The following is a 21,042-nucleotide window of genomic DNA, read 5'->3' as shown; positions in this document are numbered from 1 at the left end:
CATCAGTGCAATTCATTATATTTATAACACGTTCATAATAACTGATAAAACATTTACGTCAAAACGGTCAATTAAATCAAATTTAGAGGTTTTTTCTTTCGGTGAAATCGAAGCTAGCGCCACACCCGCCCTTGCGTGTTGGCTATCGATCAAAATGGAGCGCACACAACGTTGGACAACCAAAACTTACACTGCGTTGAAGAAAAACTGTTCGGTTGATCACCGGCAAGATATCACATTAAATTATTTCTTCTACGTCGATATGAAAGCCTTACGCGGTGACTTAACATTCATTAGCACATATTAATGTTTGAGCGAAACAAACATCCACGACAATAGTTTTGTATGTCCTCGCGAATGAGATCGGCGGAAACTCCGCGATAGTTTTGTGCGCGTGAGCCCCGGAAAGTAACTACTAGAAGGTAGCTAGGTGGGCTAATGTTTAGCTTTAATCAGGGGCGGTGCGCACTATCCCACAACATTTCAGATGGCTGTACGGTGGCTATGCAGGTAAGAGCGAACACAGTTAAGCTGACAAAGTGTCGTTTGTGTTGTAACACCTCCCTAAAACAAAAAAAAATGGAAGAAGGAAAAGCTGGAGTTATTCGGCCGAAGGTGGGCTGAGTCAGGTGATCATCGGGAGCTAGCTTGACGCAGGACAATGGCATTCACAGAGCGCTGTACGTGGGATAACGGGGCTCGGCATCGACTCTGTTTTTATTTCAAGAATATTTAATTTGATTTGTGAAGTAAGTTTTTAAAGGCGAGAGAGGGAGGAAGCCGCCTTCTTGGTCGCCTGTGGGAGGGGCGACGCCAGTTAGGTGCAGAAGCTGACCGGAGCATCGCCGGAATCGCTCATCTTTTTTTTGGGAGGGGGGTGTGGTGGTGTGTGTGTGTGTGTGTGGGGAGGGGGGGTGTGTTTGGTTATCCATCTGGATGCCACTTTGCTCCACGACCCACCCTGCTGTGGCCGATGGAAACAGACATCCGCAAAAATGTGCGCGAACGTGTTCGGCGTCTTGAAAAGGTGAGAAATACGATTCATTTCTTGTGGTTTCCTGCGTGTGACGCGCGTGCGAGGGTCGATGTGGGGGTTTGGTGTAAACGTTGTGGTTCTGGTAATGCGGCTCACACACGAGGAGGGCAGATAACGACTTCCAAAAAAACCCGGCTGTGGCAGATTTGATTTTTTTGGTTCTATTTGATGAGTGTGTGTGTGGGGCGACATAATGCGCAAAGCCGCGCGGGTCTGGTGCACGCGCGGCCGTGCAGGAAAAAGGTGCATGCAGGGTTTTTTTTGGGGGGGGGGGGGGTTTGAAAGGTGCATGTTGCATGTAACCTCCAGTTGAGCTCCATGCTGTGTGACTACTACTAGGAACCTATTCTTAGCTGCATCACATCCTCCCATCTTCTTCTTCTTCTTCTTCTTCTTCTTGGATCAAATGAAGGGATGAGGTGTTCGCCAGACTGGAGTGGATTTTGCTGAGATTATCCTAATAAATACTCCAGATTTGTAAGCCGTGGGTCCGGGCATGCGTCCATCCCTGCCCAGCCCCTCCGTCCTCTTACATAAAACTACTTTAGAGGATGCTGAGAACACAATCCTAGAATATTCCCCATACGTGTCATCGATGCCGTGAATAAAGTAAACGTGATATCTCTTGGGGGTGTTCTGTGCAGCGATCGCATCATGCTTTCAGGTGGACAGCCCGTCTGGCGCTGCATCCTCCAGTCCTGACCCATGTTCTGATGACCTCCTCTAATCCGCCGTGTTGCCGCTCATCCTGCAGAAACAGGAAGTTCACTTTGATATTTCTGGGTTGATGGGAAGGCCCTTTCCTTTTCTTTGTTAAGCATCCTGTAATTCATTGTAATGCTGGATGGCGGTTCGTCATTTTTGGTAGAGGTTTGCATTGTGATCGTGGATTAATCGCTCACCTGAGGGGTTGAGGCCAGAGCCTCTTGTGTGAAGTGTTAAGTCCCAGAGTTCAGTTAAAATATCCTGATCGTGGTTTCTTTATAATTTTCCGACCATATCGGTTCAGTTTGACTTCATATCACAGCTGCACACAGACTCCACTTCATTCAAATACACTATTATTAGTAAAGACATTTACAGCAGAAGGGCTTAGATCCTGCATCTCAGGCTTCTTCTGGCCTTCTCCCATAATATTTTGTATAGTATCTCTGTTTCGAGGTGTCAGAGTTGATCCGTTATGGCAGCAAGATTTGGACCAGAATCAGACAGCCTCTCTTCATCTTCAGTGGGAATAAATAGCGAAGAGCATGTGCAGTCTGCAGAGAGTTCTGGTTCACCTGCAATATATTTCTAAAATACAAAGAGACACAACAAGACGACAAAGAAGACGCCAAAACATCTGAAAATAGATGCAAAATGAAGACAGAAAAGGATGATGCAAAGATGCAAAACACTACATTGAGACATCCGTTGACTTCAAAGAGATGCAAAACAATTACGAGACACTTAATGACTACAAAGATGCAAAGTGACCATAAAGAGATGCAAATCAACTACGAGACACCTGATGACTACAAAGATGCAAAGTGACCATAAAGAGATGCAAATCAACTACGAGACACCTGATGACTACAAAGATGCAAAGTGACCATAAAGAGACGCAAATCAACCTCAAAGAGACACCTGATGACTACAAAGATGCAAAGTGACCATAAAGAGATGCAAAACAACCAAAAGGACACACCTACTGACTAAAAGGAGCTGCAAAACAATAAAAAAGAAAACACAAATATACTAAATAATTCAAAATGGATACAAAAAAACCCAGAAGCTAAATCATTGTCCCTCTACCAAACCCTAACTTTGTAAAACTAGAAATAATGACCCGACTACATCATTAACTCACGGGAGTGAACCGTCTTCACCTCATCATGACATCATGAGAACGAGGGCTGCAGCTGCTGAGTCATCAGTCGTTTCTTTGTTGAGTAATCGAACGTCTATTTTCCAGATGAATCAGGTAATTGTTGAGTCAATCATGTGCTTCAAGGTGACGTCGTCGCATGTCTCGTTTTGTCCGACACACTTCCTGCACGAGCATGTCTTCAGACTGTCGGGTGGCTCGGTGTTTTTAAAGCCTGATCGGAGGACCGGGTCCCGTTGATGTGGATCATCAGAGTGCTAGCATCGTCATGTCAGCCAGCGAGCCCGGTAGAAAGCTTCAGCAGCCGTTGTCATGTGGCCGTTCCTCTTGTCGAGACCGAATGTAGGTTAACCTCGTTCTTTTTCTTATGCGTATGATTTTTTTGTGGGCATTTTTGTCGTCATCTTAAGCTGAGAGTTTGAGATGTATATCTGTCCCTGCTGTTATATGTGAAAGGGGAAAACGTTAAATGTAAAAAGACACTGAATATACAATATAGGAAGGGACATGTGCAGCATCTAACAGGCTGTTTATTGTGTCATAGTGCCGTTATTAATGAGTGTCAAAAAAATAACTAAGTCATAAAGCAAGAGAAAGTTTCACTTTTCTTCCACCTGAAACCAAACTACAGTAAAAAGGGATTTTTAATCTAAGATATTTGTCAAATGTGTTACTGTTACTGTAAAAAGCCCTGATTGTTTTTCTTTCACGTTTAAGAGTTACAGGTGCAACAGACTTATAACTCTGTAGGTCTCATTCTAAGCTTAGGAAACACAATGATTCTTAGTTTCAGCTGATTTATCACTAGTGAAAACATAGTGATGAAAATGAGATTCAATTTCTGCCAATAAATCTCCCAAACTGCGACAGCTTGGAGCTTTAACCAAAAAAATGTCATCACAGATGAATCAGATCTCTAGTGGTTACAGATGCAACAGATTCTTAATCTCCGACTGTTGAACCGTTTGATTTCACAACTCTGTTAATTGCTAGAACGATTGATCGGCTTTGGCTGATCCATCAGTATGTAAGAAGATCAGAAATACCCTCATATTGATCTTAAAGTATCGGCTTTAAAAACCCAGTGTCTCAGTTACAGTTTAACAAAAAGGCCACAATGAATTAAGAGCAAACCAGATAGAAAGATCTTTCCCAGATAGATGAAGCCAGTTACGGTTTTACTGGAGACCGGCGGCGAGTTTTAAAGTGACAGCACAGTGGTGGAGCGTCAGGATCGCTCACACATGAAATTTAATGACTCTCTATTTCCCCCCGGCTGGATTTGTGACGCGTTTAGAACGACAGAGCTGCAAATTAGAGATACAATACTTTTATCCGTGGCTGATTTTACATCATTCTTTTTTTTATTCTTCAGTGTAACATAAAAGCCAGAAGGTTGTATGTTTTAACTCGATGCAAAGGAAGATCTGGTTTCTACTGCAGAAATGCCACATTCACATGATAAGTAGCACGTGAGAGGAGGGCTAATGGCACATTGTTGTAACTTCCTCTGGAGTTGTTGGAGATTTCAATGATTGGTTGCCGAGTTTGTCTTCATGCCAGCGGCCTTGGCAGAGATCCAGACGTTAGTTGGGCGTCTTATTCAACCGGTGTTTGCTGTGAGTGTCTGAAGCATTCCAGTCATTCTGGTAGACAACAACATGTTAGAGTCTGATTTCCTTTCATGCTCATTTCTTTTTCCTCTCCAGCCTGTTTGGGAAGCCCTTTGATGGCGGGAAGAGGATGGACCATGGCGGCCCACACCAGCAGCAGCAACATCCAATGGAGCAGCAGCAGCAGGCGTATCACGCGCAGCACCCCGCCATGCTGCGGCTGTACGAGGTCCAGAAGGAGGTGGCGTCCCTGGGGCCGCAGGTCTGCACCTTCAGCGGCCTGCAGCACGACCGCGACTACAAGCGTCTGGAGCGCGAGCTGACGCGGCTGCTGCTGGATGTGGACCAGGTGGACACGGAGGGCAAGCCGGAGCTGCAGGGGGCGCGGAAGAGGGCGGCGCAGGAGGTGGAGGGCCTCCTGCGCTACCTGGAGGAGAACGCCTCCCACCCGTCCCGCGGCGCCATCGAGGAGCTGAGCAACGAGGCGCGGCAGCTGGTGGACGACCGCGTGGTGGCGCCTCAGCGCTCCGGCGGCGTGGCGGAAATAAACGACGAGCTGGTGGACGCCGTGCAGGAGATCGTGCTGAGGCTCACCCAGGTGAAGACGGAGGGGAGGGTGCCGCTCCGCAAGGCGCGCTACCGGGCGCTGACGCGCCTCTGCGCCGTGCAGGACGTGATCGAAGGGCGCACGCAGCAGCAGACCCTCTCCCTGCCGCTGTCGGGAGACACCCACGAGGCCGTGCACCGCATCAACCAGGTGATGGTGAAGGTGAGCGTGGCGCGCGGCCAACTGGTCGCCCTGCTGATGGGTCTGAGCGGGCGGGACAGCTGCGCCCACCTGTCCCGCATCCTGACGGAGATGCAGGTGGAGCTGGACGCCCTGGATGTGTCCGGGAACGCGGCGATCCGAAATTACAGGAAACAGGTTGTGGAGGAGATAAACGGGCTGCTGAAACATCTGGACCTGGAGGGGGAGGGAGACGACACGCGCAGGTAGGAAGCTACACTTAACAGCAGGAAGTAGCATGTAAATATTTATATCTAGCATATACTGTGCTGTCCTCAACATGTGCTGATGTTATTGTACAATACCAGAGTGGTGCATCGAGTGGAGGAGGGACTGAGAATTGTTGTTGAATTTTAATTTGCTTCAGTTCATCAACAGAGAAGCAACAATACGCCTACCGAGTACTTTATTATGTAGATCAGCAGCAGACTGGAGCGCTGATTCTAGTGGCACAGCACGTTTTCTTCAGTTGTGGCCCTTAATTATGGTTTTAAAAAAGGTTGTTTGATATAGTGTGCACTGAAAATAAAAATAATGGAATAGAAAAATGTATTTTCATTGCAGCCAGGATTGGAAAATAACGGCTTCCTAAATTAGAGCTCAGAATGAAACACAGAGTGTTTTATGAATGTAAAGTACTTCTAAGTAAAGCGTAGATTTAGGGGCGACGCTACTTTAGTCATGCTTTTACTTTGGTGGGATTAAATGTGATTTTACTGGCTTGGCACAGCTGGAGCCACACTGCAGACATTTATTTCCCCTCCTGGTGCAGAAGCCTTTTAACCGCAACAAACCGACAGATGAACGGTTGGGGGGCGAGGCTACATTAACTCCTCCTAGCATAACACACATAAATCCCGGGGTGCGTTGCATTGTGGGTAATGTAGGCTCCAGAACGTGTGGAATTAGAAAAGACAATATTTCGGTTTCTACTTCATCAATCTTAATACATAGGCCGGGTCTCTGGTGCTCCGAGGCCGGGTCTCTGCTGTCCCGAGGCCGGGTCTCTGGTGCTCCGAGGCCGGGTCCATGCTGCCCCGAGGCCGGGTCTCTGGTGCTCCGAGGCCGGGTCCATGCTGCCCCGAGGCCGGGTCTCTGGTGCTCCGAGGCCGGGTCCATGCTGCCCCGAGGCCGGGTCTCTGGTGCTCCGAGGCCGGGTCCATGCTGCCCCGAGGCCGGGTCTCTGGTGCTCCGAGGCCGGGTCCATGCTGCCCCGAGGCCGGGTCTCTGGTGCTCCGAGGCCGGGTCCATGCTGCCCCGAGGCCGGGTCCATGCTGCCCCGAGGCCGGGTCCATGCTGCCCCGAGGCCGGGTCTCTGGTGCTCTGAGGCGTTCCCGGGTTCAGAAGTTTTCAAAGCAGTGATTCAGTGTTTGTTTCTCTAGGTACGACTTGGGGCAGAACAACTCCATCCGTGAGATCGAGGCGGTGCGAGCTCACGTCAGTCACCTGCGAGAGGGCGTCCTGCGGCACTGCGTGATGGGGGAACCGAGCTTCAGGCCCAAAGCCGAGCTGCAGAGCCTCCTCACCCACCTGGACCAGGTGGACACGGCCAAGAACCCGTGCATCCGAGAGGCCCGCCGCCGCGTCGTGGTGGAGGTGCAAGCCATCATCACCTTCCTGGACCTCCGCGAGGCCCTGGCGCGCCGCCAGCCGGGCCCCGGCGAGCACCCGTCGCACCGGTCGGTGTGGCTGGTCCTGGGGAGCCTCTCGGACCTGCAGGCCCAGGCGCTGGGCTTCGACGGCAAGCGGGTCGACAAGAGCTACATGATGCTGGAGGAGCTGTTGACCAAACAGCTGCTGGCGCTGGACGCCGTGGACCCGCAGGGCGACGAGATGACCAAGATGGCGAGGAAGCAGGCGGTTAAGTTTGCCCAGAACATTCTCAACTACCTGGACATGAAGACGGACGAATGGGAGTATTGATTCTTTAAAAAAAAAAAAACTACAACAACACCAAAGCAGTGTGGTAACCACGTTGCTAGGCAGCGACACCGGATGGGACGTCACCGCGGGAATGAACGGAGCTGATAATGTGTGTAAATAATAATAAAAAAGAAACAAAGAAAACCCAAACTGGTACACTATCATTCCATGGGCTGTAAATATTGACTCAAATCCCCAGAATGCACTGCAGCAGCGCTTTTTTTCCTTTTCTTTGGTCTCTTTGTGGTAGTCGTGGCTGATCCTGCTGAGAAGAACACAGAACTCCTTTTGTGACACTTTGAATTTTCTTTTCATGCTTTTTGAGGATTTTCTTTTTAAATCCCCCGAGTGTGTGTGTGTGTGTGTGTGTGTGTGTGTGTGTTGTCGTCGTCGGTTGTGTGTGTGTGTGTGTGTGTGTGTGTGTGTTGTTAAAGCCTGCTACCAAAGCACTAGAATGATGCCTGTTACAGCGGTCGTATCCTCCAGACTGCTCCTGATATCGACGAGGCGTGATGGATCGGTTAGCGGCTGACCTGATTATTAATCTGAGTTGCTAATGGAGACAGCCAGTGCGCACGTGTTCAAATACAGTGACCTAAATGGGGAGCGTCGTCCACGGCAACCGGCTCGGTCCAGAATCTGATGCCGATTTTGGGCGTCCAATTATTTTTTTTTTCTGCTCGTTTTTGCTGTAGACTTTTAATTATTATTATTATTATTTTTTAATCTGGCGAAACAGATGGTGGGAACAAATGTTACATTATTATTATTATTATTATTATTATTATTATTTTAGAAGCAGCATCAAAGATGATATCAGAAGCAGAGTTGAGGCATTTTCCTGCAAACATCCAGCTGGTATGGAAGCGAGGCAATCTGTGTTTAAACAGGATGGTTGCTTATTGACGCGAGGTCACCCCCCCCCCCCCTGACTCCTGTTTATCCCACTCGTGTTCCCACTCGTGCTCCAAATTCACTGGTGTGGCAAACGCCCTTAAAATCCTCCTAAAAACCAGCTGTCGTTGGCGAGCGGTCAAATGGCTAAAAAGGAGATAAAGTTAGCAGGAAAGTGAAAACGTAGTAATCGTGTGAGGATGTTTGAAGAGATAAAAGTGCCCCCCCCTCCCACCTCGCTGCTTGTGTTTGAGATGTTTGAGATGTTCATTGTGACTTCATGTGATCGCACTAGGCTATAAATGGATCTCAAATTCAGAGATGGAAGAATATATATATTTTTTTTGCTGCTGTGTTTTGTTGCCTCCCGCTGCTTCCTGCTGACTGTGAGAGGAAGAGGAAGGGGGGGGAGTTTGAGGCGTTGAAATCCTCTGGATTGTCACATCAAGGCTGAAGCTCGTGGGGGGGGGGGGGGGGTGTTGACATGATCGAAGCCGACAGGGCCTTTCTAGAAACTTCTCGAAGCCGCCGCTGCTGCTCGAGAGTCAGGCGGGGGGGAGAAAAAGGACTGGAAGAGGAAGTCCAAAAAAATCTCTGTGCCTTTATTTTCACCCTTCCTTTCCTTCTGTGAACCGGTTTGTGTTAAAAGAAAAAAGAAAGCAGCTGCTCATTTTTGATATTTGTCAACGCTGAAGCCCTGAATGTGTTTGTGAGAGCACCTTGGCCGCTGTCGCCACGACAACCATTTGCACTACTTGTCAAAACAACTAAAATGGAGTCTCTTTTCTAATCAGTATTTGTTCCCCGATAGACTAAAAGGTGGAGGCGCGATGGCCGGTCACTCGTGGTCACACAGAAGGACGTTCACACTGCAAACAGCCTCGCTGACGGCGGCCATTTTGGCTCTGAAAGCAACAGGAGTAGAAATAATTATCCGACTGAATTTCTTCAGTTTTCTGCTGACTTTAAAATAAATGAATTATTGGAAGAGTTGTGTTTTCGAAGCTCAGTCTTGACCTTGAAAACAGCACCTCATTGAGTCATCAGTCATATCAAATGATCATATTATTTATTATATCTTTGACACGACTGACTTTGATATGACTAAAGAAAAAATGTACTTCTAAAGCGGCTAAAATTGATAATGTTCACAGTCTGTTTCTGTCGACATTCATCAAGTTAACGACTCCAACTGTTTGCTAACAGTTTTTAAGTTACATCAGTGTTGTGTGTTTAGGGCTTGTTGCAATTATTTACCCCTCCTTTATTTAAAAGGATGTACAAAACCAAGACAGGAAATACAGTAAAACTACAGGACGACACAAGATGGAGTAAAAAAACAAATGGTCAGCATAACATCGAGTTAATTTGGGGTTTGTGATTATTAAAAATCGATACGTTATTAGATTAAACTACTCGGCAGTACATAAAAGCTGCTTTAAAAGTAGCTTAACCTAATTTTACCGGGTCGTTGTGATGCCGATACTTTCAACGTTAGCATCCGATCTCTTGCCGAAGTAAACGATGTTCTTAAAGGGCCGCCGGGGGAAGTGGGAGGTTTGTTTGGATCTAAACAGTTTCTCAACTCGCTCACAAATTAATGAGGAGACCTTTTGGTTCTCATCCGGCGTCGGTGAGTCGGCGCCGGCTGATCGCAGTGTGAACCCGCCATCTGAAGGGTCAAATGTCTCGGTAGTTGCCTGGCAACAAGTCCCTCGTGTGTGATTTAAAAACCACTAAAAAAAAAGCTGATGCGAATCTTGCCTGGAAAGTTGTCCAGCTTCTTCTTCTTTTCTTTTTTAAAAAAAAATGGAGTTGGAGCTCCCAGACGCCGTTCTATGTGCATTAACCTGCTGTCGGACGCAGGCGGCCTGCCGCTCGGCCTCCTGGGTACCGAGCTGACTCGATTAAAGGGGCGTTGTGTAAATTCACCAGCCTGCCTGGCTGCTGTTGCAACAGATGCTTTCTCACGGCGAACCTTATGCTCTCTCAGACCAAACCAACCGGGACACACCTTAAGTTCACGAGCTCCCTTTTTGTATGCAGTAATATCACTTTCTCTTCTTTTAAACATTCATTTGAATAACGTATCAAGAAGGTTTTACACTGTATAATAGAAATGTTACTTTTTTTCTGTCGTATCATAATGTCTCAGCTTTTTTTTTTTTTATTCAGTGTTAGCGCCATACAAATGTGTAATCTGTGGTTCATAAGTACAAAAAAAAAGCAGCTAAAGCACCATTTTCTAAATGTTCTGCTGAAGGTTTTTGTCAGAGAGGATCAATTAACCCTTCAACCCTTTTATTCTGTGCTGTGTATATAAATATATATGGACCTTAATTCAGTAGATTTGCAAAACAATTTCACGTCTGAATCAATAAGAATTGATGAAAGTGTTGATGGATTTACAGATTTTATAGGTTTGAAAGAAACGTGTTTCTGCATTAACTAGAACGTTCCTGCATGAGTGTGGAAGTCTGTCCAATAGAAGTCTCGGAAATAATCACAGCAACGTTTTCAAGAAGGCTGTCGATAGTCCATTATTATTTATTATTATTATTATAATTATTATGGTCAAACCCCATGAAACTACCAAAACCAACAAAAAAATAAATAAAAATAACTCACATCCCGGTCATATTGTGCACCTATTTAACAATCTACTCTGGAAGAAAAAAAAAAGAAAAAATACAATAAAAAAAAATTGTTTTTATGTCAAAATCCAACATCTTTCTTCCTGGGAAAACAATATTACCAACCAATTTAAAATAATAACATAACGTCCGTCCATCAATCCATCTAATCTTTTCATTGATCAAATTAAATTCCTCCTGTTACGTCACGTCTCCGGTTTCATGTCGCTGAACGGAAAATAAATGCTTTGGAAACAATGTTACAGCTCCACTTTTAAAACCAGAAACAAATACATAGTTTAATTTAGATGTAAGATGTGTACGTTTTTAGAAAACGGGACCAAATAGTGTATTTGTAGGGGACTATTTTCAGCGGCGGATTAATCCACATTTGGCGCTCTAGTGAGTCAAACAATAACATAAATAACATGTGAGGCTCAGTGATGTGTTTGAGACATCGGGCAGAATGGTTACTATGGTTAATGGTTAATGTTTTTTTGGGTGATTTGATGACGAGAAGAAAGAAATCCTTAAGATACATTTTTTTCTAAAAGATGAGGATGTTTTTTGAGAAAGGTGGCACAAAGGTAGTAAAGTCCTATTTGTTACTATAAATAAAAATACAATGACTTGGTGTTCACGTCTTCCCCAACACAAGCCCGACTGCTGTGGCCGGCCGATGGCAGCCTTCAGGAGTATCTGGATCCATTAAGGGTTTAAAATATTCAGACCCACTGGGGATTGAACGATGGCTCTCTGACGTCGGTCAGCCCGTTAGAGGACGATGCATCTGAGCCCGCCCCTCCCCCGATCCCGGACTGAATGTAGTCATTGAGGAATGTCTTTGTATTTTATACCAAAGTTGATTTCAGAAACCTTAAGTTTCCCCGGGAGGGACGGTGATGAGGATGATGGTGGCGGAGAGGAAGGTGGAAGATTGTACAAAACCTTTTCTTACAACACCCAAAGGTGTGTTTGAAGTTACTATTTAAAGATTGGCAGCAAATTAATAACATAACATAATATACCTGTTTTACTTGCACCACCAATGGTGGAAAGTAACTCACTTATAATCTACTTTGTCAGAGAGGAAATCTTGTACTTTTACTGCGGTTTATGTAATATCTAAAGTTACTTTGCAGTTTCAGATTATTAAAAAAATACAAATCAACTAATAAATTATGATGCATTATTACAGATTAAACTATCCAGCGGTATATAGGTTTATAAAGCTCAACCTTTAGCAACATCGGCGTCAAAATATATTTACCAAAATGAAAAGGTTTATTAAATATGGAGCTTTCTTATTAAATATGGAGCGTTTGCTACAAACTAGCAAATTAGCTCCACTTTGTCCAACGGCATCATTGAAGTACAGCTTATATTAATATATCCATGATTTTAGTAAAATAATAGTATAACAGTAGAGTACTTTTATTTCTAATATTTTAAGTAATTTTTTTGCGAATACTTCCTTTATTTCCACCACTCCTTATTTTGTTCCTCCCACCTTTAAGAACAACTCTTAAATGGGTTTGATTTTTGACAGAACCGGGCTAGTCGTTACCCCCCACACATTTCCAGTCTTTATGCTAAGCTAAGTTAGCTGTCTGCTAACGGTAGCTTCGTATTTAACGTGCAGCTAGTTGAGTGTGGTATCAATCTTCTCGTATAACTCTGGGCAAGAAAGCGATTAAGCTTATTTTAAGTGTTCTCACTCCATTAACTAACGTTGTAAACCACTTTTTATGGTGAAATTCAGCGACCAATCAAACAACGCAGGAGAAAGGTTGTTTTTTGGTGTGATGACGTACACGTAGGGGACAAAGTTGTTAGAAAACAACAGTTATTATTAATTAATATTAATATTTTTATTATAATTATTAATATAAATCCACCAGAAGGAAAAAGGTCTTGCTTATTGAGCTATAGCAAAAAAAAAAACTGTTTTTTTTTAAATGTTCCTTAGTTCGATTACTGCTTTGCCTTTCTTTCTGCAAATGATGAGAATGTGCTGTTTGAAGAAAAAAAAGGTATTGCATTCATTTATATATATTTTTTCCAAATATGTTTTCTTAAAGTCGCCTTTAACTGCATTGATTGTGACAGGCTTTTTTGCTGTTTCCCCCCCGGAGACGCGCTTGTACAAAAAAAGCACACCGAGACTGAAAAAAAAAAAGTTGTGTGAATGCTCCATGGATGGTTGTGTTTGAATTTGTATTCCCACTGCAAAATAAAGACTGTGTCTTGGATCAGTGTTATGTTAATGTGTTTTTTTTTTTAGAGAGAGAGAGAGAGTTTCTTAAAAAAAAAAAAAAAACTCCCAAACTTTAAAAAAAAAAGAAACGCAGACTGGGTTATTTTAAGAATAAAAAACATACAGTACCTCAGAGGGTCGCTGGATAAAAGACATTTCATGCACCACAAAACTCACTCTGCTGTCAGACCAGCATTAAAGTGTCAGCTCTCATCCAGTGCAGGTGGATCATTTGAAAATGTTGAACGTTGGAATTGTAAGACATTGAAGCATACACGTTATTGTGTAATATTGATCCAGAAACGTCACGAATACGAGTAAAACACTGATAAAACGTACTTTTACTTCACTAAGACTTGACTTGTGGTATTAGTAGCTTTTACTTAAATAAAAGATCCAAACACTTCTTTAACCACTTGAGGTTTGTGGGGGGAGGGGACTGGACCGCGGGTCACATGTTCCGGTCTCTGACCGCCGGGCCGCCTCCACAGAAACACTCCCCATGTGTGGGATCATGTGACCTTTCACCAACACCGAGCCTCTCTCAGCAGCAGCTCACGTCCGCCCTCCGTCACCAGACTCAGTAACCCAGAGCCTGTTCTGCTGTTGTACTATTATATGATTACATAATTATTACTCATGATTATTGGGTTATTTCCTCCATTAATAAAAATGTGAGATATGTCGTCACAATGTTTATTTTTCCAAACCTCATTACGTGAACATTAAAACGGCATGTCCTCACATTCGAGAAGCTGGAAGCATGAAAAGTTTTAGCTGAATTTGGAACATTTTCGTATGTTTTGTGTGCAAAAATCTCAAGTATCTCAAGCCATCACATACACAACATATACATATATACATACATATATTGAGATGTAGTAGAGTAGAAGCAGAAAGTAAAGTACCAAATACTCAGATGAGCAGGTGAGAGGGGGAACTTCAGCAGGAAACATTTCAAAATAAAAGGTTAAAAAAAAAGTCACACACACCTTCTGAATCTCCGTCAGCTCTTCAGTGTGACCTCTGACCTTGCTGTAGAGAGACAATAGAAAAGAAGCATTAAGAGTCACGTGGTTTCACACTCGACCACCAGAGGGCGCCAGGTGCTCAGCTCTGCAGGCAGCCTGTCAGACAGCAGCAGGGGGCGTAGAGACCCTGGTGCTCTGGGCGAGGCTCCACTCACAGTGTTGGAGACGGCAGATGGTGGCCTGTTATCACTCTGATGCCGATTACATAACCTCCAAACACAGAGGTGACTCACCAACTCTGCAGCATGCATCGCCGCGGCAACGTCAATACCATCCAAGGCTGTGATGGACCTTTAATGATCCATCTACAGCGGAGGAATGTAACCAAGGACATTTACTCCAGTACACATTCAATGTACTTGTACACAACTGCACTACTCTAATCTCAGGGGGAAATGTACTTTTTACTTCACTATTTTTGTTTTGACAGCAACATTTTCCTTTTTTTCAAATGTATTTATTTTCAAATGTATTTATTTAAAAATAAATTATTATTTTATTAGACATGAAATTCTCCTAAATCTTCAGCTAAATAAACTCCATAGATTCGATTAAACTATCCAATAGGATGTAAAGGGGTTAAAAACATGTAAAATGCGACACATGAATGCATCAATTATTTTTAATACAGAAATATTAGATAATAAAAAAACTGACAGGAAACACTTTAACACTGTGTACTTTAAGTATATTTTGCATTGATGCTTCTACTCCTAGCGATGCGTTTTCAGTGTGGTTTCAGAGCTTTTAAAGGATCCGACTGCGCTTCGATGCTGCACACGACATAAAGGTCAATAAATATTTATAAACACAGAATCGATGCAGCAGCGAGCGCATCGAGGTCAGTTTAGACCTCAAAGTCCCCACACGGGAACAACGCCCACACAGACACACTGAAAGTGAGTCTGCTGAATGACAACATTGATTGTGACTTATTTAATCCATCAAAGTGAAACATTTATAAGAGTAACTAATAAAGGACACATTATCTCATTATCTCACCGAGAACACCGACGTCTGGAGATCCTCATCAGGACAAAACGTTTGACCGGAACTCGTCAACCACATGACGAGACCAAACGGAGCACACCTGTGCTGTCATCAAGTGAGCACGTGGGAAATGTAGTCCAGCGTAAACTGTAGTTCCCCACAGAGCTGTCTCAAGGTCAGACTCAAGGTCAGGCGCTTTATATTTACATTTGCTGGCTGATCACAAACCTGTTTGTGACGCGAAGGAAAGAGTTGTGTGAGAAAAAGGCATGAATCACAAGATGAAGATGAAACACTATTAATAAACCAGTGTTTTTCTCTGCAGGATGATTTTTGAATAGCTGTCATGCAGGGACGTCACTCATCAACCAGTGAAGAAGTCAAGCAGTAACAAGTTAAAAGCAACAGACTTCTTCAATTCTCTTCTGTTGAACAAGAGTTACTGTCATGTTAACTTTTAGACTCATTAAAGCTGCATGTTTAGAACCTGATGATGTAAATGTGTCTTAAAGTGATAGCGTATCTATAATTCCTCACTCCATTAGAGAAGCTGCAGGTCTGAAGAATGTCAGTTCATTCCTGTAGATTGGTTCAATCAGAGTGTGATTCTGCTGAGTCATGTTTCTGTCATAAAGTATACAGTAGAATAAACCAAGACTGGTTTTAAAGGTCACAGTAAAAAAACATAAATATGAACTATACCTAAATAACTGTATTTTGTATGGGTTTATTCTGTATTCATTCCAGTAAAATGAGGATACAGTGTCTGTATCTATGATGCTATAATCCTAAAATACCCTTTCATCAGTATGAGATTATTCTGAATAAAAAATAAAATTAAAGTGTAGGTCCAGCCCCCTGAATTAGGCCTGAGAACGTGGCTGGATGGGGGGGTGTGGATGGCGGTGGTGTTAAAGCAGAGCTGAAGGAGGGCCGTGTGCAGTCGGAGGTGTTATGTCATGCGGTTTGCAGCAGGGTCGTCTCCAGCTGTGCAGCGGTGCAGAAACGGCAGCGTTACGCAACGTTCCCGAGCCTCTTTTACTGGGTGACAAAACATCAATTAGCATAAGCAAAAAAAAATAAAAAAAGGTATAAAATGTGTTTGACCTGGAGAAACCAGCAGGCATCCCAGGTTGTCACATGATTGAATAATATAAGTGCACTCATTTTCTGCAGATGAGGTGAGAAAGTGGATTCTGATGTTGTCTGTGATACTATGCGTCCTCTGGACGCCTTCTCTGATTCATCTGACCGGTTTTCCAGCAGAAGACGAGCTCTCTGACATTAATGAGCAGACAATTATCAATGTGTTGAGTTCACTGAGCCGTGGTCACATGGTCTTATGTCATGGAAAAACCCAGAAGAAGAGGCGTACAAACCTCATCGGTTACATACAGCCTCCTGTATGTGTGAACATGTTGGTGGAATCAATCAATTCATCTTGATTCCAGCCTCATACACACACTGTCGTCTAATCTTATTAAACGTTAAAAATGCATCTTTTTTACGTGAATAATGTTCCTCATGACTGAACAAGTACGGATCGACTCACATTTCTCTGCATTTCTAGTGTCTTCATGTGAAAGGACTCCCAATAAAAAAAGATTAAATGCTCATTTATTGATTTAATTAAACAATCATTCCTGCAGGAAGCACAACGTGAGGGGAAATCACAATTAAAGCAATTAAAAGGATAATGAAGAGCAGGTGTCCTGTTGAACTCTGATAACGAGAAATTAGTTTATTGTATAAATTGAACATAATGGGACAATTCTGTGTGTGTGAATTATTCTTGTGTTCATCACCTTGTGGGGACCGTGGTCCCATCTGAGGACAAACAGCTGGACTTCACTGCATTATATAACAATGATTCCAATGTTAGAACCTGTTCTTGGTTTGGATCAGAATTACATGTATTGAATGAATCTATGAATGAACTGCCATTTTTAATAGATACGGTACATGTTATACAGCCATTACACATTCATGTTCCCCATAGGCTGAACCCTACAAACGCTGGTGATAACATACCTTTACCAAGTTGACTTTTATTTTTTATTTTTTCTGATGGACTTTCACCAAATTTGCTTTACATATTCAAGGTCCCCAGAGGATGAAGGACCTCAACAATGTTTTTTGTTTGGGGGTTTTAAACGTCGTAGCTCAAATGGGGTCAGTTGAGGACTGGGGGATAACTGAGGCATCTCATCAGACTGAACTGGAAATACTGGCTCTGGTCCCGGGTCCATCTGTCTGCTGTAAGTGTGTTTACGGGGGCTGATTCTGCTGGAGACCTCGACAGATAACCGTTCAGCTCCAGTTCGGGACGGCAGCTGCAGGCTCATTTCTGGTCCTGTGAGAAATTTGGCGAGTTAAACAACAATCGCTCAGCCGGTCAGTGAAAAGAGACAGATTTCAGACGGGGGAATACAGAACACATAGCCATCAAGGTTTTAAATATGAATCAAAGTCCAACAAATTGCCTCATGCCATATCATCATAAAACCAAACCCAAGCTTGATTGATACGACTTTATGTGGCTAATATTGGCTGGAAATAACTTCATAGATCATAGATCAGTTACAAAATTAAAGAAACACATTTCTGATTCTATAATGGTCACATTCATTACATTTCCAGGAAAGTTCAAAATGTATGTTTGTTGTAAAATATCTCACCTCACAGCTAAAAGTCTGTTTTTATTTATCAATTTCTTCTTTTTAATTAGGTATATGATAGATTCACACATTCACAATACAATAAAGATGTATTTGTAGTGCTCAGTAGTCAAAATTAATTAATACCTCATTTCAGGTACAGTAATGCTTATGTAAAACAAATAAAAAATAATTAATTTATAAATAGATTTTCCTGCCAGTTCAGGGATTCAAACTGGCAACCCTCCAGTTACGAACCCACTTCTCTGTCTTTTCGGTTGCTGTTGATCCGACAGCCCAAGGATGTGAGACATTTGGAGAAAGGACATTACGCTCCAGTTAAGACTTTATATAACCTCGTTCAGTCCCGTTTGTAAAAGGATTATAGTTTAGAGACAAAAAGTAATGTGGGGGGGGGGGGGGGGGGGGATTATGGGATGCCTGCATGTTGACATGGACGCAGGTAAACGTGGACTTGGATGAGAACATACAGAATATGCAAAATAGAGTCCGTGAAAAAAAAAGTCCTAATAGATGTTTATAAAGTAATTTTAAGATAAACTGAAGAGTTTTCTTTGATTATTTTGACATTTTGTAGACGTGTATGTGATTTGTGTCCTTTCTCACAACGTCAAACTAAACTCAAAAGTTCTATGTTGTGTTAGCTAGTTAACTATGTTAGCTAGTTAACTACATTAGCCGGTTAACTGCGTTAGCTGGTTAACTGCGTTAGCCGGTTAGCTGCGTTAGCCGGTTAACTGCGTAGCTGGTTAGCTGCGTTAGCTGGTTAACTGTGTTAGCTAGTTAACTACGTTAGCCGGTTAACTGCGTAGCTGGTTAGCTGCGTTAGCTGGTTAACTGTGTTAGCTAGTTAACTACGTTAGCTGGTTAACTGCGTTAGTTAAATATTAAAAAACAAAAAGGCAGACAGCAGTATCTACATAAAAAGTGAAGTAACTAGATTATAAACTGTTAAATTTATACATATCCCTTTTTAAAAACTAGCTATTTATTTACTTAGAAGTTATGAGCCTATTTTATTTTTTTACTCATCTGATCATCTTTTACTTTGACTTTGGGGGCCCAGTTCTTTTTCTTTAATCGTTTCCTTTTCATTTACATTAATTTAATACAATTTTTATTTTTATTTTATTTTTATAACAATTTTTTTCGAAGTACCCCCGATGCTTTAATTATATCTTCAATAAAAATAAAAAATTTAAAAAGTGTGGCACTAAAGTTTATTATTAAACATTAGCAAATAATATCAGATTAAGTCCAAAAACTATAGGTGTAAGGATTTAATCTTGAATTAAACCAATATTAACATTAAATATAGGTATCTATCTATCTATCTATCTATCTATCTATCTATCTATCTATCTATCTATCTATCTATCTATCTATCTATCTATCTATCTATCTATCATGTAATGGATCACTGGTTTTGTCTCTGGCTGTAACACAAGGATGGGGACGGTGCCATATTTGGCTGGTTGCCACGGCAACAGCAGGAATTACTCACTCCTCGGCGGGCAGCTGCCCTCCGTTTGGCCTGCGGATATTATTGTGCGTCTCCACTCCCACGTATTAACATCTGCAATTCACTCGCTGGGCCCGGAGCAAAGAGAGTTACCTAACGCCATCGAGTCACTTCCATCCATCCAAAGTGGACTGCATTTTCTATGCATTCTGGCATGTACAGGAATAGCACAGAGTGCCTGGATGGGCGAGAGGATTCATGTTTTATTCACATCCATGAGGTCTAATGTAAAGCTCCATTTGCTTGTGATGGATGGAGAGCTGACTCGGAGAGCTGACGTCTCTATTTCAGGACATAAAGTGGCGTAACATTGTTGGCTCACCTCCGTCTGAGCTGTAGGGGGCAGCCGATCATCGCACCACGTCCAAGTCCAAGTCCTCCTCACCTTGAACGAGACGTGCTTCGTGTTTAGGACATTTAGGACACAAACTGTTCCCTCCTCCTCCTCCTCTTCCTCCTCCAGTGGGAATCAGTTTGTTCCCAACCTGTGACACATGTGTTTTACTGAAGCAAAAGGGAAGCAGACAAACAAGAGGAAAATTAGCCTCCTTGTACTGCAGTTGTGCTCAGCCGAGTCTGAACAGGAAGTTTGAGACTCCTAAAAGGGGTAAAAAGGTCACAAGCCTGGATAAAAAAAAACAATAAGGAAGTGAAACAAGACAGCACTATGAAACACTTCCTCTTTTTGGTTAATGAGTGTCAGGGAAATGTATCTGCTGCCCTAAAACACTGATAAAATCCATGTTTACAGCTCCATAGATTAATGGGACAAACCGGCTCACCAAAAGAAGTCTGATTAGATGGAAGTGTTGGAGAAAATGACCCTACTTCTTACTTTATTAATTTATATATGGTCCCAATCTCTAGTTTCAAGTCTTCTTCAATCCAGCATGATGTTCATTTAGTACATTATGGTCCATTTAGAGTCCACCAGACCAGAAAGCAGGGGATGCTTTAGGGGGCGGGGCTTACCTGCTGATTGACAGGTCGCTACCACGCTACCAATGCTAGTTAGCTACTAAGATGACTTTAACACTTAGCTGTAAAGTTGAACCTTGAATTATAGAAGCTAACTCCACAGTCCAGATATGGTAACTTCCTTCACTGGTTGCAAAAATTCCAAGATGGCGACGGCCAAAATGCTGAACTCGAGGCTTCAAAACTCTAGTCCACAAACCAACGGTTGACGTCATGACGACTACGTCCTCTTCTTATGTACAGTCTATGATTTGAGCTGCAATAGAAATGATTATTGTATGTGGAGGAGACCAAAACCAGAGTGAACATTGAACTTCCATTCATCATGAGGCTCGAATGCTAGAATGAAGCTCCATATCCACTAGATATGGTAAATAGACAATTGGATGCCAACACAAATGCCATAACAATTTCATAAAGCGATATTATGACAAGAATGTGTCTTGAAGCTTTAACCCCCGAGAGGTGACTTCATGTGCAGCTGTGATTTCTGGCTTTTAATTCACTATTTTTTCCTGACTGGAGGATTTATCTGTTTTCAGAACCATCCTCCCTTGCCTAAAGTACAAATGTATGACAAATAAACACGTAGGTTTATTCACTTTACCAACTTTTTGTTTTTGCTTAGCATGACGATTAACTTGATCAGTATTGATTCTTCATCCGACCCTGAGCCGCTGACAGAGCAAAACTGCTTCCTGGACGTTGCTGCAGAGCCGCTGCAGCGTCGCTCGTCTGGCCAAAGTCCAGACGAGCTCCTGCCTCGCCGCACGTTCGCATGCCCGAGGACGACTGCTCTGCAGCAGGAATGTGACACGCCTTGGCCTCACTGC

The 21,042-nt window shown here is 43.1% G+C and overlaps 1 protein-coding gene across 2 annotated transcripts; it reads left to right on the top strand.

Moving 5' to 3' along the window:
• Positions 1-375: 375 nt before the first annotated feature.
• On the top strand, positions 376-11,058 carry bag5 (BCL2 associated athanogene 5). Of its 2 annotated transcripts, none has more exons than XM_084012622.1 (3): positions 376-510; positions 4,613-5,509; positions 6,686-11,058. In XM_084012622.1, exons 1-3 carry the CDS (start codon positions 488-490, stop codon positions 7,224-7,226), a joined length of 1,461 nt encoding a protein of 486 aa, XP_083868748.1. In that variant the 5' UTR covers positions 376-487; the 3' UTR covers positions 7,227-11,058. The 2 variants fall into 2 exon arrangements, with proteins under 2 accessions (XP_083868748.1, XP_083868747.1); XM_084012621.1 differs by lacking the exon at positions 376-510 and adding an exon at positions 915-1,027.
• The last annotated feature ends 9,984 nt before the right edge of the window (positions 11,059-21,042 follow it).

The sequence above is a fragment of the Eutrigla gurnardus genome (genome assembly GCF_963514095.1).
Source record: "Eutrigla gurnardus genome assembly, chromosome: 7".
Classification (NCBI taxonomy): Eukaryota; Metazoa; Chordata; class Actinopteri; order Perciformes; family Triglidae; genus Eutrigla; species Eutrigla gurnardus.
The sequence above is the reverse complement of the archived record's forward strand: the minus strand, read 5'-3'. Positions and strand labels throughout refer to the sequence as shown.